The sequence below is a fragment of the Phacochoerus africanus genome, chromosome 6 (assembly GCF_016906955.1).
Source record: "Phacochoerus africanus isolate WHEZ1 chromosome 6, ROS_Pafr_v1, whole genome shotgun sequence".
In the NCBI taxonomy this organism is placed as follows: domain Eukaryota; kingdom Metazoa; phylum Chordata; class Mammalia; order Artiodactyla; family Suidae; genus Phacochoerus; species Phacochoerus africanus.
In genome coordinates, this window is record NC_062549.1 from 36,692,961 (window position 1) to 36,720,152 (window position 27,192).

At 41.2% G+C, this 27,192-nt stretch overlaps 2 protein-coding genes across 2 annotated transcripts in view; both read right to left on the reverse strand.

Moving 5' to 3' along the window:
* SPAG1 (sperm associated antigen 1) overlaps window positions 1–14,243 on the reverse strand; it is a 97,781-nt gene extending 83,538 nt beyond the window's left edge. Inside the window, exons 1-3 of the mRNA XM_047783524.1 lie at window positions 14,079–14,243; window positions 10,476–10,617; window positions 7,653–7,812 (exon numbers count right to left, since the gene is read on the reverse strand). Coding sequence (XP_047639480.1) covers window positions 7,653–7,812; window positions 10,476–10,615 — 300 coding nt within the window. The 5' untranslated portion in view covers window positions 10,616–10,617; window positions 14,079–14,243. The remainder of the gene's footprint in view (window positions 1–7,652; window positions 7,813–10,475; window positions 10,618–14,078) is intronic.
* Window positions 14,244–19,068: 4,825 nt separating this feature from the next.
* Window positions 19,069–22,245, reverse strand: POLR2K (RNA polymerase II, I and III subunit K). Its single transcript, XM_047783527.1, has 4 exons — window positions 22,173–22,245; window positions 20,851–20,919; window positions 20,424–20,516; window positions 19,069–19,256 (listed from the first exon to the last, which is right to left on the reverse strand). Exons 2-4 carry the CDS (start codon window positions 20,909–20,911, stop codon window positions 19,234–19,236), a joined length of 177 nt encoding a protein of 58 aa, XP_047639483.1. The 5' UTR covers window positions 20,912–20,919; window positions 22,173–22,245; the 3' UTR covers window positions 19,069–19,233.
* Between the last annotated feature and the right edge of the window lie 4,947 nt (window positions 22,246–27,192).

Here is a 27,192-nt window from a genome sequence, read left to right on the forward strand (position 1 = left end):
AAGGAAGTTTATAGCAATACAAGCCTACCTCAGGAAACAAGAAAAATCTCAATAAATAACCTAACTTTACACCTAAAGCAACTAGAGAGAGAAGAACAGACAAAACCCAAAGATAGCAGAAGCAAAGAAATCATAAGGATCAGAGCAGAAATAAATTAAATAGAAATCAAGAAAACCATAGAAAAGATCAATGAAACAAAAAGCTGGTTCTTTGAAAATATCAAAAAAATTGATAAACCCTTAGCCAGACTCATTAAGAAAAAAAGAGAGAGACCTCAAATCAATAAAATTAGAAATGAAAAAGGAAAACTTACAATGGACATCACAGAAATACAAAGGATCGTAAGAGACTACTACAAGCAACCATATGCCAATAAAATGGAAAACCTAGAAGACATAGACAAATTCTTAGAAAAGTACAATTTTCCAAGCCTAAACCAAGGTGAAATAGGAAGGATGAATGGACCAATCACAAGAACTGAATTTGAAACTGTGATTTAAAAACTTCCAACAAACAAAAGTTCAGGACAAGATGGCTTCACAGATGAATTCTATCAAATATTTAGAGAGGAGCTAACACATATCCTCTGAAACTACTCCAAAAAATTGCAGAGGAAGGAACACTCCCAAACTCAGTCTAAGAGGCATCATCACCCTGATACCCAAACTAGAGAAAGATACCACAAAAAAAGAAAACTACAGGCCAATATCACTGATGAGCATAGATGCAAAAATCCAACAAAATACTAGCAAACAAAATTCAGCAATACATTGAAATGGTTGTACTTTATGATAAATGGGGTTTGTCCCAGGGATGCAAGTATTTTTCAATATCCACAAATTGGTGTGATATACCACATTAACAAACTGAAGAATAAAAACCCTATGATCCTCTCAAAAGATGCAGAAAAAGTTTTGACAAAATCCAACACCTATTTCTGATAACCGACCCCCCCCCACGAAAGTGGGCATAGAAGGAACCTACCTCAACATAATAAAGGCCGTATATGACAAACCCACAGCAAACATCATTCTCAATGGTGAAAAGCTGAAAGAATTCACACAAAGATCAGGAACAAGACAGGGATGTCCACTCTCACCACTACTATTTAACATAGTTTTGGAAGTCCTAGCCATGGCAATCAGAGAAGAAAAAGAAATAAAAGGAATCCAAATTGGAAAGGAAGAAGTAAAATGATCACTATTTGCAGATGACATGATACTAAGAGAATCCTAAAGATGCTACCAGAAAACTGTCAGAGCTCATCCATGAATTTGGTAAAGTTGCAGGATACAAAATCAATACACAGAAATCTACTGCATTTCTATATAGTAACAATGACAAACCCACAGCAAACATCAGAAAGAGAAATTAGGGAAACAATCCCATTTACCATTGCATTACAAAGAATAAAATACTTAGGAATAAACCTACCTAAAAAGACAAAAGACCTGTACTCTGAAAACTATAAGATGCTGATGAAAGAAATCAAAGATGATACAAACAGATGGAAAGGCATACCATGCTCTTGGATTAGAAGAATCAATATTATCAAAATGACTATACTACCCAAGGCAATCTACAGATTCAATGCAATCCCTATCAAATTACCAAGGATATTTTTCATAGAACTCAAACAAAATATTTCAAAGTTTGTCTGGAAGCACCAAAGACCCAGAATAACCAAAGCCATTCCAAGAAAGAAAATGGAGCTGGAGGAATCAGGCTCCCTGACCTCAGACTATACTACAAAGCAACAATCATCAAAACCGTATGGTACTGGCACAAAAACAGAAGTATAGATCAGTGAAACAGGATAGAAAGCCCAGAATTAAACTCACACACCTATAGTCAACTAATCTATGACAAAGGCGGCAAGAATACATATTGACAAAAGACACTCCCTTCAATAAGTGGTGCTCAGAAAAGCAGACAGCTACATGTAAAAGAATGAAATTAGAACACACCCTACACCACACACACACACGAATAAACTGAAAATGGATTAAAGGCCTAAATATAAGACCAGATACCATAAAGCTCTTAGAGGAAAACATAGGCCAAACACTCTGACATAAACCACAGCAGTATGTCTCAGATCCACCTCCTAAAGTAATGATAATAAAAACAAAAATAAACAAATGGGACCTAATTAAACTCAAAAGTTTCTGTAAAGCAAAGTAAACCCTAAACAAAATGAAAAGACAACCCACAGAATGGGAGAAAGTATCTGCAAACAAAGTGACCAACAAGGGATTAATCTCCAAAATATATAAACACCTCCTGCAGCTTAATACCAAAAAAACAAACAACCCCATCAAAAAATGAGCAGAAGATTTAAACAATTCTCCAGAGAAGACATACAGATGGTCAAAAAACACATGAAAAGATGTTCAACACTACTAATTATTAAAGACATGCAAATCAAAACAACTCTGAGGTACCACCTTATACCAGCCAGAATGGCCATCACCAAAAAGTCCACAAACAGTAAATGCTGGACAGGGTGTGGAGAAAGGGAACCCTCTTACACTGTTGGTGGGAATGTAAATTGGTGCAACCGCAGTGGAAAACAGTATGCAGATTCCTCAACAAACCATGACTCAAAAAGATACATGTACACCAATGTTCATTGCAGCACTGTATACAATAGCCAAGACATGGAAGCAACCTAAATGTCCATCAACAGAGGAGTGGATAAACAAGATGTGGTACATATACATAATGAAATATTACTCAGCCATAAAAAGGAATGAAATAATGGCACTTGCAGCAACATGGATGGCCCAAGAAACTATCATGCTAAGGTGAAGATAGACAGTGAGAAACAAACATCATATACCATCACTTATATATGGAATATAAAAAAAAGGATACAATGAACTTTTTTGCAGTACAGAAACTGACTCACAGACTCTGAAAAACTTACGGTTTTCAAAGGAGACAGTTCTCGGGGAGGGGTGGGATGGGCTGGGGGTTTCGGGTGGAAATGCTGTAAAATTGGGTTGTGATGATCATGGTACAGTTGTACAGCTATAAATATAATTAAATTCATTGAGTTTAAAGCCAAAAAATAAGATAATAAAAAGAAAGTCACTAAATAATAATAATGCCATTTGCAGCAATACGGATGGAACTAGAGGGTCTCATGCTAAGTGAAGTCAGTCAGAAAGAGAAAAACAAATACCCTGAGATATCACTTATATCTGGAATCTAATATATGGCACAAATGAACCTACCTACAGAAAAGAAACAAACTCATGGACATGGGAAACAGACCTGTGATTTCCATGGGGGAATGACTGGGAGTTTGGGGTTAGTAGATGCAAACTATTGCATTTGGAGTGAGTAAGCAACGAGATTCTGCTGTATAGCACAGGGGACTATATCTAATCATTTGTGATGGAACATGATGGAGGATAATGTGAGAAAAGGCATGTATATATATGTATAACTAGGTCACTCTGCTATACAGCATAAATTGACAGTACATTGTAAATTAACTATAAGAAAAATTTATAAAAAGAAAAAAAAATTTTTTTTGGTCTTTTTGCCTTTTCTAGGGCTCCTCCTGCAGCATATGGAGGTTCCCAAGCTAGGGGTCCAATCAAAGTTATAGCTGCCAGGCCTACGCCAGAGCCACAGCAACGCAGGATCCAAGATTCGCCTGTGACCTACACCACAGCTCACAGCAACGCCGGATCCTTAACCCATTGAGCAAGGTCAGGGATCGAACCTGCAACCTCATGGTTCCTAATCGGATTTGTTAACCACTGAGCCACGTCGGGAACTCCAGAAAATTTGAAAACATAGAACTACAAATACATAGTCAATTAATATTTGACAATGATACCAAGAAGTTCAATGAGGAAAGGATAATCTTTCATTAAATGATGCTTGGACACTTGGCTATTCATATTAGCATGTATGGGTGTATGGGGTGTGTGTGTGTGTGCACGCACATGTATGCATATATATTTGTGTGTGTGTCCAAATAATATAACAGATCTTAGACCTAAATTTGAGTCAAAATTGTAAACTTTCTAGACAATCCATAGGCAAAAAGCTATGGAACTTGCATTAAACAAGACCTTCCTTCCTTCCAGCCATGCCCACTGCATGCAGAAGTTCCTGGGGGTAGAACCATCACCACAGCACCGACCTGAATCTTTTCAGTGACACGGCTGTAGCCTTAACCCACTGCACCACAAGGGAACTCCCTAGACAAAGATTTCCTAAATAGCACACAAAAGCACAAACTGTAAATTGGTTCATCAAAATTTTTAAATTTTACTCTTCCAAAGACACTTAAAAAAATGAAAAGGCACACCACAGAAAATCAGAAAATGTTTGCAAAGGCATAATGAAAACACGTATTTTACAACTCAAAAGAACACAAACAATCCATTTTTTTTTTATTTTGGAAAGTTCTCTCCCTGGCCAGGTTTCACACCAAGGCCACAGCAATAATCTGAGCCGCTGCAGTACAACACCAGATCCTAAATTCACTGTGCCACTATGGAATTCCAATCCAAAATTTTTAATGAGCAAAAAAGTTAAAGATATTTCACAAAAGAAGAAATATGTATTACAAAAAAGCACATAAAAAGACACTCAATATCATTAGTCACTAAAGAAAAGCAAGTGAAAATTACTATGAGATACCACAACATACCTAATAGAATAGCTAAAATCAATAAAACTGATGATACTAAGGGACCAAGATGTAGAACAACTGGAATTTTTATCCATAACTGAAGGGAGAGCCACTTTGGGAAACATTTTGGCATTTGTTCATCAACTGGCAGATAGTTAAACAAACTGAGATATATGTAAATTTTACTGCTTCTCAGCAATAAAAAGGAATGTACTATGGACACATGCAACAACATAGATGAATCTCAAAACCATGATGCTCAGTGAAAGAAGCCAGACACAAAAGAAGATATACTGTATAATTACACTTATAACAGTATCTCTAGAAAAGGCAAATCTGTAATGACTGAAAGTAGTTCCCTGGTTGCCAGGACCCAGGATGTGGGGTCAGCATTAACTGAAAAGTGTACAATGAAATTTTTAGGGGTAACGGAAATATTTGATAGCATATACTTTTGTCAAAATTCAGTGAAATGAGGAGTTTGCATCGTGGCACAGTGGTTAACGAATCCGACTAGGAACCATGAGGTTGCAGGTTCAATCCCTGGCCTTGCTCAGTGGGTTAAGGATATGGCATTTTTGTGATCTGCAGTGTAGGTCACAGACGTGGCTCGGATCCCACATTGCTGTGGCTGTGGTGTAGACTGGTGGCTACAGCTCTGATTAGACGCCTAGCCTGGGAAACTCCGCATGCCGCGGAAGCGGCCCTAGAAAAGGCAAAAAGACAAAACAAAAACAAAAACAAAAACAAACCTCAGTGAAATGACTATAAAATAGCTAATTTTCAAAATTTGAAGTACACTTGACTTACAATATTTTGTTAGTTTCAAGAGTACAACACAGTGACTCTATTTTTATGCACTGTGTTGCATTTAAAGTTATTACAAAATAATATGCTGTAAAATACATCCTTATTGCTTATTTACTTTATACATAGCAGTTTGTATATCTTAATCCCTTACTCCTATCTTGCCCCTCCCCTCTCCACTCTGCCCTCTGGTAACCAGTAGGTTTTTTTTGTTTTTTGTTTTTTGTCTTTTTGCCATTTCTTAGGCTGCTCCCAAGGCCTATGGAGGTTCCTAGGCTAGGGGTCTAATCAGAGCTGTAGCGACGAGCCTACACCAGAGCCACAGCAACTCGGGATCCGAGCCTCGTCTGCGACCTACACCACAGCTCAGGGCAACGCCGGATCCTTAACCCACTGAGCAAGTCCAGAGATGGAACCCGCAACCTCATGGTTCCTAGTCGGATTCGTTAACCACTGAGCCACAATGGGAACTCCTGGTAATCAGTAGTTTGTTCTCTATTATCTCAATCTGTTTCAGTTTTGTTATATACATTCATATGTTTTGGGGACAGGTGTGAGGAGGGGGAGGGAAGGATGGGGGGTTTGGGATTGGCATAAGCACACTGTGGTATACGGAATTATTGCCCAACAGGGAGCTGCTGTATAGCACAGAGAACTCTACCCAATATTCCATCATAATCTATATGGGAAAAGAATCTGAAAAAGAGTCGATGCATGTACATGTATAACTGAATCACTTGGGTGTACAGCAGTATTTATCACAACACTGTAAATCAACTATACTTCAATAAAACTTTAAAAAATAAAACAATGGCCAAAAAGCACATGAAAAAATGATGAACATCACTGATTATTACAGAAATGCAAATCAAAACTACTATGAGATACCACCTCACACCAGTCACAATGGCCATCATTAATAAGTCCATGAATAACAAATGCTGGAGGGGGTGTAGAGAAAAGGAAACCCTCCTGCACCGTTGGTGGGAATGTAAATTGGTACAACCACTGTGGAAAATAGTATGGAGGTAACTCAGAAAACTAAATATAGAACTACCACTCTTGGGCATATATCTGGACAAAACTTGCCTTGAAAAAGATACATGCACTCATATGTTCACTGCAGCACTATTCACCATTGCCAAGACATGGAAACAACCCAAATGTCCATCGACAGATGAATGGATTAAGAAGGTGTGGTGCATATACACAATGGAATACTACTCAGCCATAAAAAAGAACACAATAATGCCATTTGCAGCAACATGGATGGAACTAGAGACTCTCATACTAAGTGAAGTCAGAAAGAGAAAGACAAATACCATGTGATATCACTTATATCTGGAATCTAATATATGGCACAAATGAACCTTTTCACAGAAAAGAAACTCATGGACTTGGAGAACAGACTTGGGGTTGCCAAGGGGGAGAGGGAGGGAGTGGGATGGACTGGGAATCTGGGGTTAATAGATGCAAACTATTGCCTTTGGAATGGATAAGCAATAAGATCCTGCTATCTAGCATTGGGAACTATGTCTAGTCACTTATGATGGAGCATGATAATGTGAGAAAAAAGAATGTATGTATGTGTGTGTGACTGGGTCACTTTGCTGTCTGGTAGAAAACTGACAGAACACTGTAAACCAATTATAAGGGAAAAATTAAAATAATTTAGAAACAAAAAAAGGTGGGGTGATAGGGGACTTGGGTTTGGTCCCTGGCCCAGGAACTTCCATGTGCCACAATTGGGGCCATAAAAAGGAATGAAGGAAAGAAGGAAGAAAACATGTTAATCAAAGATGAAATCTCATCTTCATGAGAAAAAACAGCAGTTTATTAAATTTAAAAAAATGTGTAACTATGTGTGGTAATAAATGTTAACGACTTACTGCAGTGATTAACTTGCAAGACATACAAATATCAAATAATTATGTTGTAAACCTGAAAATAATATAATGTTACAGGTCAATTATACCTCAATTAAAAAAAAAAAAAAAAACCACCCCACACCGCCAAACAAATCCATGAACACGCATATTCACAATATTCTTCTGCGTATCAGCTGCAACCAACACCACCTAATTACCACTAAAACCCTTCCCTGACAAATAAGAAGCCTAGGATTTCAGATAAGTGAAATAGATATATATCTATGACAATGTCACAGAAAGTGATGTTACTCTATACCTTTATATCACCGTCAATTTTTTCCCATTCTTCTGCTGTAAAACTGGACGCTGTTGCTGCAGGCTTATCTTTCCTCAAAGCTCTACTTGCAGGAGCCAAGCCTGAAAGACGCTTTTCACAAAATTCTGTGAGTTCAGGATAATATCCCTCTTCACCAGACCTTAAAAAAAAAAAAAAAATCAGAATTTTAGAGTTTATTTAGAGAGCATGTGGACCAGTGGTTTGCAAACCAGGTTCCATGGAGCCCAGGGGTTCCACGGAGATCTGGCCCTCTGCCCCAGCATGAGGATGAAGCCTGAGCTTCTGCCTTCCCCCCACCTTCAACTAGAGCAACCTCCACTTTCATTTACTAATCTATGGAGTATTGCAATGAAGCGGGGAAAAAAAGGAGCTCCAAAGACACCAATTTCTATCAAACACTTTAAGAGCTGAATGAATAACAATTTCTCTCCTCTTTAACATATATATATATATATATATGGTAATCTTTTTTTCTCTTTTAGGGCCGAACCTGCAAGCACATGGAATTTCCCAGGCTAGGGGTCAAATTGGAACTGCAGCTGCTGGCCTACGCCATAGCCATAGCAACGCCAGATCCAGATCCAAGCCCCATCTGCTACCTACAGTGGATCCTTAACCCACTAAGTGAGGCCAGGGACTGACCCTGAATCCTCATGGATACTAGTCAGGTTTTTAACCCACTGAGCCACAATGGGAACTTCACATATAAAGTAATTTTAAACTTATTAATGGAAACTCATTATTAGAAACAGGCAAAGAGTGAGACTTGGGACTTCCATTCTAACAAGGAATTACTGCTTCTAGCTCAAATTTCCCCCCAAAGAGATAGGAAGAAAATGGCAGAAGAACAGTTTAGAATAATACACCTCTAAATTCAACCATTCAAGGAACAGAATTTCTTTCTTTTTTTTTAGGGTCGCACCTGTGGCATATGGAGGTTCCCAGACTAGGGGTCGAATCAGAGCTACGGCTGCCAGCCTACGCCACAGTCACAGCCACACAGGATCCAAGTCGAGTCTTCGACCTACACCACCGCTCACAGCAATGTCAGATCCTTAACGCACTGAGTGAGGCCAGGGATTGAACCTGCAACCTCATGGTTCCTAGTCGGATTTGTTTCCGCTGTGCCACAATGTGAACTCCCGAATTCCTTTCTTAAAGAGTTCAACAGAGACCTCTGCTCTCTTCATCTTTTCTTTTTTTTTTTTTAAGGAAAATCAATATTTCCCCCTTTTCTTGTAAGTCTGTTTACTTTTAAATTTTTCAGAAAATTAAAAAAAAAATCCCACTTTCAAATTAGATTTTAAAAAATAAAAGTTCCTTGGTGGCTTAGCAGTTAAGGATCTGGTGTTGTCACTACTCTCACTCAGGGTCAGTCCCTGGCCTGGGAACTTCTGCATGTTGTGGTCGCAGCCAAAATAATAAAAACAGTAACTCCTAGTCAATGCAATACAGTTAAGCTATTCATAAAATGTCTCTCAAACACTTTCATCCTAGAAACTTCTCATTTTCTTTATTAGCCCTTGATCAAATATAAATGAAAATATTCTTATGTGTTGAGAAAAACAACATGATGAGGCTATTATATCAGCCTTGGCTGTAGACAGGCAGAGATGCTTAGGCGGGACAGGAAGCCAAAGGTGATGAGAAAGAAAAAGGAGACAGTCCCCACTGTGGTGCAATGGGATCAGTGGCATCTCTGCAGTGCTGCGATGCAGGTTGGATCCCCAACCCAGTACAGTGGGCAAAGTATCTGGCATTGCCACCAGCACTGTGGCTTAGGTCGCAACTGTGGCTCAGATCTGATCCCTGGCCCAGGAACTCCATCCATATGCTTTGGGAAGCCAAAAAGGAAAAAAAAAAAAAAAAGAAAAAAGAGAGGACACAGCTATAAAGCAGCACCTCAGAGGAAAAAAAAGAGAACCAGTGTTAGCCAAAGGAATACTAATGATGCCCTATCCATCAGCCAGTGTGCTTGTTAAAAACACAGGTTCCTGGGCCCCATCACTCTTGATTTCCTGAAGCAGACTCTACTTTTAAGCCACCATATTGGCAAATATTAAAGTGTGACAATCACAGCCCAGAGGCCTTAACTCCCTGCCTGCCCCCCCCCACACCGCCCGGCTTTCCTGCCACCCTCCAGGCAGCCGCTCCCAATGAGTCAGCACCCTTGCTGGCAGAAGGCATGAAGTGACAGAATGCCAAAGAACTTTATCAGCCTAAGCAGTGCCTCCTAATGGCTGTTTTACCTTTTCCTAGAAAGTGGGAGGAAGTAGTAAAAATGCCCCCCTGGGTACTAATTAGCCCAAGTCTCATGCTGAAAACAGACCTAGGGAGAGCCTTCCAAACTAACCACAAAATTAAAGCCATTATTTTTGAAGCCTAACATGGACAAAAACAACAATCTCAATATTTGAAAATCTGCTCCAAAATTTCTAATGTGGATTTGAATATTGGCAAAACGAAGCATGAAATGATTTTTAGGGAGTTCCCATCGTGACTCAGTGGAAATGAATTTGACTAGCATCCATGAGGATGCAGGTTCGATCCCTGGCCTTGCTCAGTGGGTTAAGGATCTGGCATTGCCATGAGCTGTGGTGTAGGTTGCAGATGCAGCTTGGATCTGGCATTGCTGTGGCTGTGGTGTAGGCCAGCAGCTGCAGCTCTGACTCACCCCCTAGCCTGGGAACCTCCATATGCCAAGGGTGCAGCCCTAAAAAGACCAAAAAAAAAAAAAGTGTGGTTACATAAAAATAAATAAATGAATATAAATTTTAAAAAAAATGATTTTTAAATGCTTACCTGAGCACACAAAGAATTTTTTCCAAATGTTTAACATCTCTACATTTTTCAATATACTTGAAATCCAAATGCTCAACAGGAATTTTAAATGTTTTTGTTGTTCCAAAGCCCCATAATGATGGATAATCTTTGGCAGTCATGGCTGAAATACAGTATAGGAAAATAGCTATAAATCTAATAGTTACAAATCTAATATTATATATATATATACATATATATATATATTAATACTCAATTTGGAGAGTAGTAACCATCTGGGTACTTCTGTAACGTTTTTCATTTCTATAGCAAAGGAGGTGGAATATTTCTTCCAAGGAGGAAGCTACTCATTTTAAACCCTCTCTCCCTGATAAGAAGAGTTACCATTGATGTAGCCAAATTAGTACATATTGTTCCTGGATTATCTTAGTTAACCTACACTTAAGCAAAGTTGCAATACAATGATAAAGCAGGTTTGGGTGCTGTAGAGGAATCCTCTACCCATTTGGGTTCAGCAGCTGAGGCTTATAAATTAAATTGACGAAAGACATTAGCAAAAGAAAAGGTTTGTTTTATGTGCTTATGGGGGCCTCACAGAAAAGTGAAAACTTTAACTGTTAGGCCTGGGAGGCTCTATACCATCTTACCAAAGGGTGATAAATTGTGTGGAGGTGATTAGACAAAGGAAAGCAGGTGTGAGCTTCTAGATGAAGGTAAATATATGCTAGAAACTAATGGAAGACACGGGTTATTTCAGTCAGATTTGTTTATGAGACTCACCTTGGTCCTCTGCCCATCTACTGTAATAAGGGCTCTTCTCCTCATTCTGTTATGAGAGAGAGGAGGGAACACCTTCATAATGGGAAATTTAGGCCCTGCTTTTAGGCAGAAGCGGGGGTAGAGTTCTTCCTTTGTCTGTTGCTTCTTAATTGCCTTCAACTCAAAATAATCCTTATGCCAAAGTGGCTATGTGGGGAATAGCATATTCTGGCCCCCTTTTGTGCTCACGCTGCTTTTTAAAATATCTTTTAATGTGGATTTTGACTTCTACATTAGCTGCTTAACATCTCAACCATCCTTTCGCCATACAGCACAACCTAAGTACCATCTTTCTGTAACTCTACTGAACATCACCTGGTCCCATCCCTTGTCTCCTTACATTCCCAGTTCCCACTCCCATCAATGCACAGCTCCCCAGTGTGTGTTCTAAAGGCACTCTGTACATACCTCTCTCACAGCACATAGCACATATTCAAATTCTGTTCCTTTGTTTTTCCTTCTAGATTGTGAGAGGTCCTTCTTTAATCATCTCAGAGCTTCAGGACTAAAAGAATAGGTAGTATCTCATACCCCTTAACAAGCCCTTGCTGAATGCAATTGAATTGGAAATAAGGTAGCACCGCACAGTTTCCCTCTATTGATAAGCTGATAAAGATGGTGACAGAAAGAGCAACAAATACATAGTTCTTAATGTACTTTACATATACTATTATTTCATTTAATCCTTCAACTACTATATCGAGTAAGTTTTAAGTAGAGAGCAGTAATAACATTTATGGAGCTAAATTTTATATGCCATGGATTATCTCAATCTTCAAAACCACTTTCATGAAAGATATTAATAACGACTCCCTTTTTACAGATGAGGAAGGTGATGTTTCAAGTATATAAACTGCTTAAGGTCATATAACTATTAAGTAGTGAACTAAAGATTTGAATATTAGTAGGCAACTACAGAGCTCACATACTTTAACTATCATACTTAACCATGCTTTCCAAACAAAGCACAGTGGCAACCCATGAAATCAATTTAGTGAGTTGCAATCAGCATTGTTTCAAGAGATAGGAGAGCAATAAATAAGATTACCTGACATACCATTAGTTTTATAAAAATTTTTATTTCATATAAACAAATTATGAATATGAGTGTATAAAAATACATTATGTTGGAAAGAAAATATGTTGCTGTCAAAGTTTTTTTTGAAAAAAAAAATGCACTGAAACATTGGGTGATAACTTTTAAAACAAGTAGCAATGGGTCTAATTCATTACAAGTATTTTCCTTGGCATGCCTGCCCTCTGGGAGCCTCGGTATATATCAGATTACAGAAAAAGAGAAAGCTCTGTCAGCTTCCCAATGTTCCTGCCAGCTTTGATGGGGTATAGGGTGTAGATGGCAATTTATCAGCTTTTGGAGGAGATCCCGCTTAGAAGTGAGAATATGGATTTCACAACATATGAGCAAGCCCCAGTATGATGAATGTCTCCCATCACAAGCATAGGCTTGAGGGTGGAAGTTACAAAAAAAGCAAGAACTTTAAAATTATTCATGCTGCCCAGAATAGTTATCTTTAGGAGAATTTTTCCACAGAGCTGGAGGATTTTTGGTGGGAGGGATTTAAGCATCCAATTAGATTAAAATAGATTACCTCGAATTGAAGGAATTTTGAACCTCCTGAGATCTTATGATTTGAATAAATTATAATAAAAAACTTTGAAATCATAAAGACTTCTCTTACCTTATCAAGCAAATTTCATTCTGAACACTATTTTAACGTTTCTGAGAATCCTTTCTGGTTTGGGTTTTTTTTGAGTTTTTTTTTTTTTTTGGTCTTTTTTTTGCCTTGTAAAGGGCCACTCCTGAGGCATATGAAGGTTCCCAGGCTAGGAGTCTAATCGGAGCTGTAGCCGCCGGCCTACGCCAGAGCCACAGCAACGCGGGATCCTGACCTACACCACAGCTCACAGCAACACCGGATCCTTAACCCACTGAGCAAGGACAGGGGTCGAACCCGCAACTTCATGGCTCCTAGTCGGATTCGTTAACTACTGAGCCACGATGGGAACTCTGAGAGTCCTTTCTGAAAACTACCATTGGGCGGCCGGTGGGGGGATAGACTGCACATTCTCAAGACCACGATATGTCAATTCTCAAGATCCCAAAAAAGTTACAAAATCCTTTATTTGCTCTAATTAGAACTCTTCTACATCTGTGTGCAATTTGTCTCTGATTAGGAAAAATTTTGGTCCTAGTTACCGTTAATTGCTTTTCCACCATCCATTGCCCATGTTTCCTAATCAGCTTACCAGTAATACCGCCAGTGCAAACTGCGATGGACTAAGTACCACGAAAAATTGTTTTCTTCCACTTAGGTACGTTCTTTTCCAGCACCCACAGGGCCAAGTGTCCGCCCCACGCAGCCGGAGACCAAAAGGAACTGGCAACCTCCAGCCTTGGCAACGGTTTCTATGTACTGCGCGTCCGGAGACGGCGGCGGGTCAGGGACAGGCCAGGATCTGGGAGCTAGAGTCCTCTGGCATTTTAGGACCCTATGAAGTTGCTCCCCCTCCCCTCGCTGTGTTCATCAGGATTTGCGGCCCCTGACGAAGCCCGGGAACCTCTCAGTGTTGCCATCCCGCCCCAATATCCCCGACCATCAGCAGCGAAAAGCAAAAGACCTCCCGTTCGTTTCCGCGACCAAGAAGGTAGTTCATCCCACGCGCTCCCTCCCCGCTGGAGTCTGACCTTAGGTTTGCTCCTCTGGGTCGGTGTTTCACCCCGGCTCCCGGCGGGAGGGACTGAGATGGGGAGGTACAGTTTACTCCAGGCCAGCAGATACTCACCTGGATCTCAGACCCCTAGCCCTGCGGAGGACGCAGCCGCACACTTCACCCGCCGCGGGGCAGGTACTGAAGGAGGACGTGTCTCGCCGCCCCCTGCACTCAAGGTCTTGCAGCTGACCGGCGGGGGCGGGGATTAGAGTCTCTACCAGATGATTGGCTACTCCCCGATTTGCCATCCCGCCCATTGGCTTTGCTGTAGAGGTACATTAGCGGGAAAAAAAATGAGTTAAGCGAGTTCCCTTTCTCTCCTTTGAGATTCTATACGTTTTGGGGTTTGTTTTTAGGGCCGCACCCGTAGTGTATCTATATGGAAGTTCCCAGGCTAGGGGTCAAATCGCCTAGCCTAGCCACAGCCACGCCAGATCCTAGCCTGCTCTAAGACTCACACCACACCTCACAGCAACAGCGGATCCTTAACCTTCAGGCATCCTCATGGATGCTAGTGGGGGGGGGTCTATGTGGCTGAGCCACAACAGGAACTCAGTTCGTTTTAGATCAAGTTAAAACGTTACTGTCCTCGATTGCTGTAATTAAACTCAGGATATCTACATTGCGACCTAGATTTACTTGCTCCCTCCCCCTTATAGGAAAGAATATATGAAAGACAAGATCCCCTCTTCATTTTCATGTACTCAGCATTTTCTCAGTGCCGGTTTTGAGTCATACACTGTACTGCGCGCTGGGATACAAACGTTAATACACCCAAGTTCGCTCAACTCCGCGGGACAGGCCAATAAATTCACAGAGAGTTGTTGCGGCAAGGAATAACTTTAATCGGAAAGCTAGCAGACAAAGAAGAGGGCAGACTAGTGTCTCAAAAAACCGTCTTGCCTCAGTTCTAATTCAGGCTCCTTTTATACTGAGAAAGGAAGGGGGAGGGACCAGCGGTCACTCACTAACTGTCACTTGGCTGGGGGAAGGGCTCACTACAATGCTGACCAATGGCTGACCAGGACCACTAAGAGTTGCTTGCTAATGGTTGCTCGCTTATACAAAGTCAAATAAACACAATACAATCTTGATGAATAAAAAAAATAGAGATCATTATGGAGAAATGTATTTTAGTTTTATAACTTCAGACTAGTTAAAATAGATAACAAATATAAAGCACCTAATACAGTACCTGGCACATGACAGGATTTCAGTAAATGTTACTTCTCTTCCCCGTGTGCACTTAGTCTGTTAGACACTGACAGTGGTAAAAATCCTAATGCTCAAAATATGACTAATTAGGAGTTCTCGTCGTGGCGCAGTGGTTAACGAATCCGACTAGGAACCATGGAGGGTTCGGTCCCTGCCCTTGCTCAGTGGGTTAACGATCCGGCGTTGCCGTGAGCTGTGGTGTAGGTTGCAGACGCGGCTCGGATCCCGCGTTGCTGTGGCTCTGGCGTAGGCCAGTGGCTACAGCTCCGATTCAACCCCTAGCCTGGGAACCTCCATATGCCGCGGGAGCGGCCCAAGAAATAGCAACAGCAACAACAACAACAAAAAAGACAAAAAGACAAAAAAAAGACAAAAAAAATATGACTAATTATACTTTATTTCCATTGCCAGTGGCAGAGATGTTAAAATGGCATGTTTATAGACACAGATTCAAAATTTGAGTGAACTTTAGGTTGCTTTACTAAATTTTTTGTCATGGAGAATGGCGTTGCACAACCGAGGTCATGTAAAGTCACTTCACACCTCATTCCAGCCAGCAAACCTCATTCAAAATTGTCATTAAAACACTTAGCCTACTGTAACACTACATCATTTCACTTCCAGCATGTGAAGAAATCCTTTAAATACTTGGGGCAATGGTAGTAGTTCCACATACCCTGTAATTTCCTTTTCATGCACACTTTAAGGGCTTTTTCTGGTTATAACTATGACATACACAATTATGCTGAATAAACAGGAAGGATAAAAGGTAACAAAGGAAAAAGACTGCAGGCAGATGAAAATCGTCACAATCATCTTCAAAGAGATAAAAAATTGCATCCAAGAATCAACAGATGGACTAGAAAGTTGAAGAAATCTTTTGCAGAGTGAAGGAAAAGGGAAATGAAAAGGAAGACAAGGTCAGGTCAATGAAGCCTAATATTAAATTCAACAGATCTAGAGAGAAAATTGAGGGTAAGAAGAAGTTATTGACTAACTCAAGAAAATCCCCCAGAATTGAAGAACTTGGGTTTCCAGGCTGAAAGTACCCATGAAGTGACAGAAACAGTAGAAGAGACGAGACCCATACCTAGACATCCCTGGTGGCCTAGCAGTTAAGGATCCAGTGTTGTCAGTGCTGTGGCGCAGGTCACTACTGTGGCATAGGTTCTATTCCTGGCTTGGGAATTTCTGCATGCTGTGGGCACAACAACAACAACAACAAAAGACCCAATACATTTCAGTACACTGACAATGAAAATTCTAAGTTTCTAGAGAAAAAATAGGCCACACACAAAGGATAAGGAATAAGAATGGTTTTGGACTTTTCAACAATACTGAAAACCAGAGACAATAAATCAATACTCCAATATTCTGATGCTGGTGAAGAACACAAGAAAGGTCATTTCAGGTAGAGAAAAGTATGATTTTATTTATTGTTTTTTAGGGCCGACCCACAGCATATGGAGGTTCCCAGGCTAGGGGTCAAATTGGAACTACAGCTGCCAGCCTACGCTACAGCCATAGCAATGCCAGATCCAAGTTGCGTCTGCAACCTACACCACAGCTCACGGCAACGCTGGATCTTTAACCCACTGAGTGAGGCCAGGAACTGAACCCGCAACCTCATGGTTTCTAGTCTGATTCATTTCTGCTGTGCCATGACAGGAACTCTAAGAAAAGTATGATAAAAGCCAGAGGGAAAACGGTCTATTACCTGCTTAAGGAACTCTATAAACATCTTCAGAACCAAAAGATTGAGGGGTGGATTGAAGTGGTGACAGAGGTAGGAGAGGAGTCTGACTACACTCTTCCTAAGTGCTTTATACCCAATAGTTTTGATTTTATCAAAATGGGAAGCTACTGAAGATTTTCAGCAGGATAGTTCCATGAAGTTTGTACATTATTTTTTTTAATCAATTTATTTATTGCTTTTTAGGGCCACAGCTGCAGTATATGGAAGTTCCCAGGCTAGGGGCTGAATCAGAACTATAGCTGCCAGCCTACGCCACAGCCATAGCAACACCAGATCTGAGGCGCCTTTGCAACCTACACCACAGCTCATAGCAATGCCCAATCCTTAACCCACTGAGCAAGGCCAAGGAGCGAATCTGCAACCTCATGGATCCTAGTCAGGTTCATTAACCACTGAGCCATGAAGGGAACTCCATCAAGTTTGTACTTTAGAATGAGTAAGCCAAGGACTACAGAGGACAGCAAGACCAGTAGCTGAGACTAATCTTAACACTAGCACAATTATTATAGAGAAAATGCTAATATTTACAGTAATGGTGTTAATAGTTAACACGTACTAGGTTAAGAGTTTTTATGGAGTATTGCATTTTATCTTGCAGCAAACCTTTGAGGTAGGCAGTTATTTCATGCCTATCTTTAAAACAAGGAAAGTGAATCCTGGTAAAGTCATTGCGATCTTACAAAGGACACTGCAGATATGTGGACCCAAAGCCTTTTACCAAAGTCCACACTGTTTACTGAGCTCTAAAGTACTAATTCATAAATCCTATTACAATTACAAAATGTATCTCACCACCAGCTACTTCTCATTCCCTCCACAGCTACCCTGGCCCAGCCACCACTACTGTTAGCCTGAAATACTATAGATGGCCCCTAACTAGCTTCCCATCATAACATGTCCCTATATTGTACATTCCCATAGAACAGACTAAATAATCAGCAAGTCTGGGCAGAAAGTAGATGGATGTGGAGTTCCCATCATGGCTCAGTGGAAACAAATCTGACTAGCATCCATGAAGACCCCGGTTCTATCCCTAGCCTTGCTCAGTGAGTTAAGGATCCAGTGTTGCTGCAGCTATGGCACTTGTCTCAGATCCCTGGTCTGGGAATTCCACATGCTGTGTGGTAGCCAAAAAAATTTAAAAAAAGGAAAAAAAAATTTTTTTAAACATGGAAGTACTTTGAATAGCACATAATGAATTTCTAGAACTTAGTATTTGAGGATTGTAGTAGAAATAACAGGTGTTTTTAAAAAATGGCATAGCTAATTCCTTGAATGTCAGAGACACACATAGCTGTATGTGTGGAATATATCTAAACTTCAAAATAAATGTTGAGGCCAACATGATGTTCCATGATGATGGAACCCTGAGTAGATGGAGTATCTGAGTATCCAATATCCCTAAATCAAGGCAAAAGCTTTAAACATTTATCCAATAATTCAGTGTAAACCAATTCATTCTTTTTATATCCTAAAAGAATTTTTTATCTTAATGAATGATTACACCTGGGAAACTGCTTTCTCCACCTTTACTTGGCGTTAATTTTGCCTTAGAGAAAGCAACCATTAAAGTTTCTTTCCCCTTACTCAAGACTTTAAACATGGTCAAGCATTACATTCAAATACAGAAAGGCCTATGCCAAGTTTACAAATGAAACCTGTAACTCAAAATCAGGTATTTACACTAAAAATAAATGCAATGGTTTACTCTATACAAAATGATGCTCTATATAAACTGGAGAGTTTGTAAACTGGTGATGTAAAATAATGGTGATATAAAACAGTGGTTTCCTGGGAACTCAGTTAATCAACCTTTAGAAGGCCCCAGAAAACTTCGTTCTTAACAAAGGCCCCAGATGATTATTTTTTTTCCCCCTTTTCTGCCCCACCTGAGGTATATGGAAGTTCCTGGCCCAGGGATCAAATCCAAGCCACAGCTCTGGCAACATCAGATCCTTAACCTGCTGTGCTACAGCAGTAACTCCCCCAAATGATTTTAGATTTTGACTAAAGTGTGGTTTGGGGAAACATTTTTAACTTTCACTGTGTCAGATTACACATATGATGAAATTAAATTACGAAGCATGAAACTGAACCAAAAATACCTTTATATTAAACTATTAATAGACCCCTAAATACAATACGGTTTTTAAAATGAAATCATGATACACAGCTGTATTCTTAAAGTACACAAATCAAAAGCTATACAATATCAACAGCAAATCCAAATGAAGATATTCCTCTGAATTTCACGTTTCATCGAGCATCAAAAACCACCACTGTATTAAACTGAGTTAAGGACAAGAAAATTAAAGATTACATTAAAAATTTAGCTCTTCCAAGTCACTTTCTCTTTGTGATATCAATTTAAAATGCACAAAAGAATGAAATTCACTATTTACTATGATAATTAGAAATGAACTAAAAATAAACTAGTTAATTATTAGTCCCTTTTTCATGATACAAAAGACCAATACACCAAAAAATACTTGAGTGATGGTAAAGGTAAAAATTTAGCAATCTAAAAAATACTGTTAGTTACTACCTAACAATTTACTCTGTCTTTCTGCTAATTTGTAAGCCTCACTTTCTCCACTAGGTAATATACGTCTCAATATTTTTATTTCTCCCTGTATAATTAGTGTGTCCATGAACTAAAGCTCAAGAATGAGTACTTAAATATAGAATCCAAGAAAAACACACTTATGAAAACCAAAATTAACTAGTATTTAGATTATTTAGTATATGCCTATGTACCGGCGTATTGGTCCATAACAATGCTAATCAAGGAGTTCCCGTCGTGGCGCAGTGGTTAACGAATCCGACTAGGAACCATGAGGTGGCGGGTTCGGTCCCTGCCCTTGCTCAGTGGGTTAACGATCCGGCGTTGCTGTGAGCTGTGGTGTAGGTTGCAGACGCGGCTCGGATCCTGCGTTGCTGTGGCTCTGGCGTAGGCCGGTGGCTACAGCTCCGATTCAACCCCTAGCCTGGGAACCTCCATATGCCGCGGGAGCGGCCCAAGAAATAGCAACAACAACAACAAAAAACCAATGCTAATCAAGCTCTTTTTTCCCCTGCCTTTTTAGGGCCGCACATGCAGCATATGGAAAGTCCCAGGCTAGGAGTCGAATGGGAGCTGTAGCTGCCGGCCTACATACATACCAGCCTCAGCAACTCAGGATCCCAGTAGCATCTTCAACCTACACCATAGCTCATGGCAATGCCAGATCCTTAACACACTGAGCAGGGCCAAGGATCAAACCTGCGTCCCTATGGATGCTAGTCAGATTCGTGTCCGCTAAGCCATGATGGCAACTCCATGCTTACTTTTTAACTAAGTAATCCAAGTTTTACCATTTTTTAACAGCTAGTCTTTGACTATCAACCCAAGCATTATTCTCCACTTCCTCCTACCTCATATTCAGAAAACACAGTTAAAAGGATACATCTTTTAGTTCTTTTCTTGTACATTATTCTGTACCCACATTCTCTGCATCGGATGGGATCCCTTGATTTTATTTCATTTTCTGTGTGACATTCTAAAAGAGAAAACATATTTATTCAATGCCTAAAAGAGAAATAAGAAGCAAGCAAATTATCTTAATCATACTTTTCCCCCAAAGCACTAAAATATGTATACTAAATCTCAAGGGTATGTTGCCATTATCAACATATTAAGGGAAAAGAAAAAGAGTGGTGGGCAACGCACTTTTTCTAGGAGAGAAAATGAAATCTTAATGAGAGGATTTTTTAAAATAGTTGCTAAAGCGCTAACTTCAAAGAGGAAGGACTCACATAAAATAAAGATAAATGCAATATCTTTTTAAAAAACTGAGGTAAAATACTTTTATTTTATGTAAGTGCCACTCTTACCTCCACAGATATATATCATTGGCTGCTGTTTTGGGGGTTGAACGTCCTTCTGTGTGTCCATCGTTATCCCTGAAATCACAGATTCAAATACTGAACATCTTAAAGGGGCCCCTCACAAATCCAATCAGGCCTCATTTTTCTCAGGGAAAGCTAAAAAGTTCCCAATTCCTAATCCCAATTCCTAATCCGTACTTTTTTGAAATCCTACGGCTGGTTCTAAAGGATGAATCAAACCCACAAATAAGTATTTCGCATTTACCCCCAAACTGGACTCAATAAACACTTTACAGATTTCATATTTACACATGCTATTTCATTATAATCTCTACAACAATTCTAGGCGGTTAAATAATTACTCTTAATGAACAGATGAAGAAACTAAGATTTAGGGAAGGTTAATTTGGTCAGGATTATTCAGTAGTTAAAAGGCAGAGGAATTTAGATCTGACTGCAAAGCTCTGGTTTTCATTTAACACGAGTACAAGTACTATTTTTCTTTTTTTTTCTTTTTTTTTTTTTGTCTTTTTTCTATTTCTTTGGGCCGCTCCCACGGCATATGGAGTTCCCAGGCTAGGGGTCGAATCGGAGCTGTAGCCACCGGCCTACGCCAGAACCACAGCAACATGGGATCCGAGCCGCGTCTGCAACCTACACCACAGCTCACGGCAATGCCGGATCATTAACCCTGCCCTGAGCAAGGGCAGGGACCGAACCCGCAACCTCATGGTTCCTAGTCGGATTCGTTAACCACTGCGCCAGGACGGGAACTCCAATTTTTCTTTTTCTTTCTCTCTCTCTCTCTCTCTTTTTTTTTTTTTTTTTCCCCACGCGGCATGTGGAAGTTCCAGGCTAGGGGTCCAATAGGCCCGACAGCCACAGCAACGCGGGATCCGAGCCCTGTCTGCTATCTATACCACAGCTCAAGGCAACGCTGAGTCCTTAACCCACAGAGCGAGGCCAGGGATGGAATCCGCATCCTCAAGGATACTCATCGGATTCAGTTCCGCTGCGCCACAAGGGGAACTCCCACAAGTGAAATTTTCCCAAAATTTAGCAAGAAATTGCCAAAAAACTATACCCCTCAACAGGAAAACATGCGAACCGAATATAAGGGAAAAATAATGAAATAACTCCTAACAGCTGAAAAGGCAGACAACCCAACAGCTAAACAAGCCAAAGGGCTAACAGCATCGACTCCATCCCCAGCCTCTCTCGACTCTAATCCCACACCGGACCTCCTGTAACCCCTAGTATCTTTCCAGTTTTGGCCCAAACACTAACCTTCCAATCCCAAACCGCCAATCCGCCAAACCCCTACCTACCGAACACGGAGAAACTTCCCGAGGTTCCCTAACAGATTCCTGCGGCCACTGTGTGTCAGCCCACTTCCGGCACTGGCAGATGACGCAGGATGTAGTCTCCGCCCCTTCCGCCCAAGGAGTGGCCGAAGAGCCCGGATTGAGCGCAGGCGGTTAAATTGGAATTATGTGTGTTTGATTCGCTCTGTAGAGGTTCTTATTTGGCTCCCAACTATTTTCATTTTTCAGGGAGGCAAAGCATTTTAGCAGTTTCTCAAGTCGAAGGAGGTTTGTTTCTATGACAAATGAAGGCCGCAGAAAATAACAGTTTTCCAAGAGGGCAGAGCGTTAAATACCCAAGTGAAGTGCTCATGGAATCCCTGGGCTGACCGTTACTCCAAAGAACGTAGAAGTATCGGTTTCACCGCTGATTTCCACGTAGAAGAGCAGTTTTCAGATTATGTATTTCAGATCGTTTTAATACCTGTGCCGCCGGCAGTGGAACAGCCGCCACCTGCCCTTTGCATAATGTTTGCTTTTCGACCCTTTCTCTCTTAGGTACCTGTCATCCTTCTCAGCCTCTCCTTTTACTCGTTTTAAAGCACAGGTGGACTTGCAGCTACATCAACTACTGCCACTTAAAGCTGAGGGATTTAGGTAGTGGTGGCTGTTTACCGACCCTCCTTTGGTCCCATGTATTCTCTAGAAGAACAAAACGACCTGCTCAGTGGAATCCTTTCAAAGATCAAACTATTAGTGAGACATTATCGTTGGATGTACACATTTACTTTCGTTTGCTTCTTTCATAGCAGGCATTTTACTAATATCAGAATGAGAGGAAGAAAATGAAGTTGTTAAAATTTGGAAAATACATATTCGTTATCTATTACAGTTAATTGGAGAAGCAGGTTTCTTTCTTCCCAACATGCATCATTTTGGTTTCTTATTAAGCAGGCAATACTGCTCTCTGGTCTTCCATATGGAAACGGGAACTTTGAGCTTCGCATTACACTTCCAGGAGGAGTTCCAACTGCCGGCACCTCCACAGACCAACTTGAGAGATTTAACTCAATCTTCCCAGTCTTCTTAGCTCCCTGTTTTAAAAATTTCAGGAAACACAGTGGAGTGTCCTGCTTCTTCCTCCACAGACAGGCTAAGACAGAACATACAAGTATTTTGACCATCTTAAAAAATATCTCTCCTGTCAGCCAAAGGGAAGAGGTAACCCAATAGAAGAATCAAAATAAGCTCTGCTCCAAGAAGTATTAGATAAAACCATTATTAGCATAAGAGAAAGATTATGGAGTGATCCAGAAAGTATAACTTTAATCATTGCAAGCTGACCTGGATTCCAACTCTCAAGCTTGAGATTTCAAGAAGATGCTGGCACTTAATGCAGTCTATGGAGATCAGGGTGGATTAACACATGCAGAATACAAACGGCTCCTGGGACCCTACAGAGGGCTACAGTAAAGACAAGTTTTAGCAAGGAGATCCAGAATTTCAACAAGAGTTCATGTTGGGGCTAGATCCCAATCCAACACTCTTGTTCCTATGAGTGGGAACAGTAATTTTAGCATCATGTGGAGCATGGTCAGTGGAAGCTATTATCAGTGATGACAACTAACATTTCTTGAGTGCTTACTATGTGCCAAACATCATTGCATTGCCTTCTCCTAATGAGGGTATTTGTCTTGCCATGTTGGTACTAGTGCTTTTAGTACCTTGTAATATGGTTATGGAGATGCAAATTACCGTTTTTTTTTTCCCCTTGAATAGCTCTTTTCATTGATCATATTCATTTAAGTATATCTGCATAATTTGATTAATCATGGTGATGGAAAAGTCTTCCATCATGTTTTACTGGATGGTCCCCCAAAGCAGCATTGGATCTATGGAAAACATGGATTTTAGAATACTGAGGTCAGTCATAAGATGACACCAAATCCAGAAAGGGAGGAAAAAAGGCCAAAGACTGTGATAGGTAAAGATTAGGAAAATATAGCTCAGCGGCTTAAATTTGGGGTATAGGACAAGCTTTAACTAGATTTGTAACTAAATGTCTTTCTGCTCTGTTTTAGGGAGGGGTGAGGGAAAAATTATTCTTCTTTGAATGAATAAAGTCGAGTCACCAGAGTGGTCTTTCTAAATTGCTCTGCATTGCCTAGACGGTAAACTTCAGATTCAGCATGCATCCAAAACTCTCCATGGCTTGGCTTCTTCCCCTTCTCAAGGATTTTATTTGGGAGTTCCCTTGTGGTATAGCAGGTTAGGGATCCTGTGTTGTCACTGCAGCAGCCCTGATCACTGCTGTGGTGCCAGTTTGATCCTTGGCGTGGTAATTTCCACAAGCCAAGAGCAAAAAACAAACAAAAAAAAAAAACAAAAAACTTTGCCCTTTCCTTAAAACAAGTCTTATTTTCCAGCTGTAACAAATTGTTTACAGTTTATCTAATGTGCCCAACTGTTTGATTTTCTTTCTCTTGCACATTTCCAGTTTGGAATCATCTCTTATCTCTCTTAAACTGCCACTGTCTTTCAAAATCCACCTCCTGGCACAGTCTTTACAAAGTTAGCTCTGCCCTATCTTCTATATTGTTAGTTGACTCCTTTTTCTTTTGTGCTGTTATTCGTTTTCTACTACAGCACTTATACCAGTGAGCCCTTGAGAGCAGTGTCTTTCCATCTTTGTATTCCTAGTACCTAGCCCAGTAATTGGCACACAGAGCTTAAAAACGGTGAGTGTGATTTTGGACATATGGCATTTAGGATAACTAAGGGGCATCCAAATGGAGAAATGTTCTCTTGGAGGAGAATGGTAGCAGTGGCTGTTACTGGCTTTAAAGTATTGGTTGTAACTCTGAATGAGAATTATGTACGCACAGAATGGTAAAGTGAGAAAAATGCTAGGTAGGATGCCCCATTTTGGGAATGAGCAGATGAAAAAATCCAGGAGGGAGTTCCTTTTGTGACACAGCAGAATCCAACTAGTATCCATGAGGTTCGATCCCTGGCCTCGCTCAGTGAGCTGTGGTGTAGGCTACCAGCTGTAGCTCGGTTTGACCCCTACCTTGGGAACTTAACATATGCCGCTGGTGTGGCCCTAAAAAAAAGCACCAGGGAAAAACAAAACAAAATAAAAAAACAGGAAACGGAGATTAGGAAAAAGCTGCTGAGATCATAAGATTGGAACTTGCCACATAATAGCTGCTTAGTAAATTTAAAAAAAATCCCTTTTTAGATGCCTAAAAAAGAAGCACAAGCTCCTCTGGAGATGCTATAACCAAGTCATACCTTTCAGACCTTATCCTGTGTATATCTTTACTTCTAACCTCAAAGGAGTCATTCGTTTTGTAACCTGCTTTTCATGCTTGATTTCATCACGGGAAACATTTTCAAGTGATCGTTCTCCTACATTCTTTGCAATGGCATCCTACTGTAGGACCTAGAGTCTAGAAAACTTGCTGTGCAATGTTCACCGAAGTCAAAATGAGGCGAGGAAGAGCCTTTCAAATTAGGAAACGCCTGCTGTGCCTTGAGGGATGGGGGGTTGGAGGGGAGGGCACTCAAGGACAGACCTCCTGGGGCGGGGGTTCTGCGGGTCGCGGGGCGGCCGGCGGGGGCGCCTCGGAGCAGGAGGAAGGGGCGGCGCGGGGCAGCGAGGCGCGTAGCGGTTACTCAGGGCGGGCAGTTCAAACCGAAGGAGGGAAACGCGGCGGCCCTACGCGAAGCTGGCGTGGGGGTTGCCATAGCCGGGCATCCCTGGGGGCGAAGCCGAGGCTCCTTTCCCGGAGCTCCAGCTGCACCCGCCTCGGCCCCGCCCGCCCGTCGGCCCCGAGGGGGCGGCCGCTCCGGCTCTCCTCCAGGTGGGCGGGAGCGGAGGAGGCAGGTGTGTGCGGGCCGGCCGGCCTCTGGGCGTCCCCGGCCCCGCGCCCGCTCTGCCTCCCAGGTGCCGGGCCTGGAGAGGCGCCCCGACGCCATTCCCTTTCCGCTCGCTCCACTCCAGCAGACGCCCAGCACCCTCGGCCCCTCGGTGGCTTTCTGGGCCCGGGGGCCCGGCGGGGCCTCCCTCCGCCAGCCCGGCCTGAAGGGAGTCCGCGAGGGGACCAGCGGCCTAATTGACGCCCGGGGGAGACCGTTAACCACCCCCCCAACGACGGCACCTGGGGGAGGCGATGACTTTGCTGCAGCTGACACTGCATTGCCAGGAACCTGAGTTTGGGAAGTTTCCTCCGTTCCAAGAGTAGCTGGAGAAGACAAAGATATTAAAATTACTGTGGTCTGGAAAGGTGGAGGAAATTCAAACGCGTTAAGGCCTTTTTAAGTGTTAGAAATAATCCCTGCAGCATGTACTCTACGTATTCTTAAAATTTTAACAAGCCTTGTGGTACTGCACGTTTCCATTAATTGTTCAAATTTAAGTTTTCTCTTTAAGTGGTATTATTTTGGCACGAATTTTAAAGGCAAAGCGAGACATTTTCTTGTTTGGAAGCCTACGTAACGTTGACATCTAAGAGCTCAAGATTTACTGTTGGTAAGATTTTTCCACCTTAATAAATGAAAGAATGGTTTTAATTTGTTAGCGTATGATTATAAGTATTTGATCTTCTGAGTTAATTAGTGCTCCCCCCCCTTTTTCTTTGCTTTTCTTAAAGAGCACTATAGAGATAGTGCTTCTTTAAGCACTATATTTTATTAGGAGCCTGGTTTTAAAAAATGAGTATCAAAGAGGCTTCTTTGATTCGTCTGTGAACTGCTGAATCAGTAAAATTGAATAAGTCAATAGGCATTCCATGATTCTGCATAAATAATTTTATTTTATTTTTTTATTATTATTATTATTTTTTTTTTGTCTTTTTGCTATTTCTTGGACCGCTCCCGCGGCATATGGAGGTTCCCAGGCTAGGGGTCGAATCGGAGCTGTAGCCACCGGCCTACGGCCAGAGCCACAGCAATGCAGGAGCCGAGCCGCGTCTGCAACCTACACCACAGCTCACGGCAACGCCGGATCGTTAACCCACTGAGCAAGGGCAGGGACCGAACC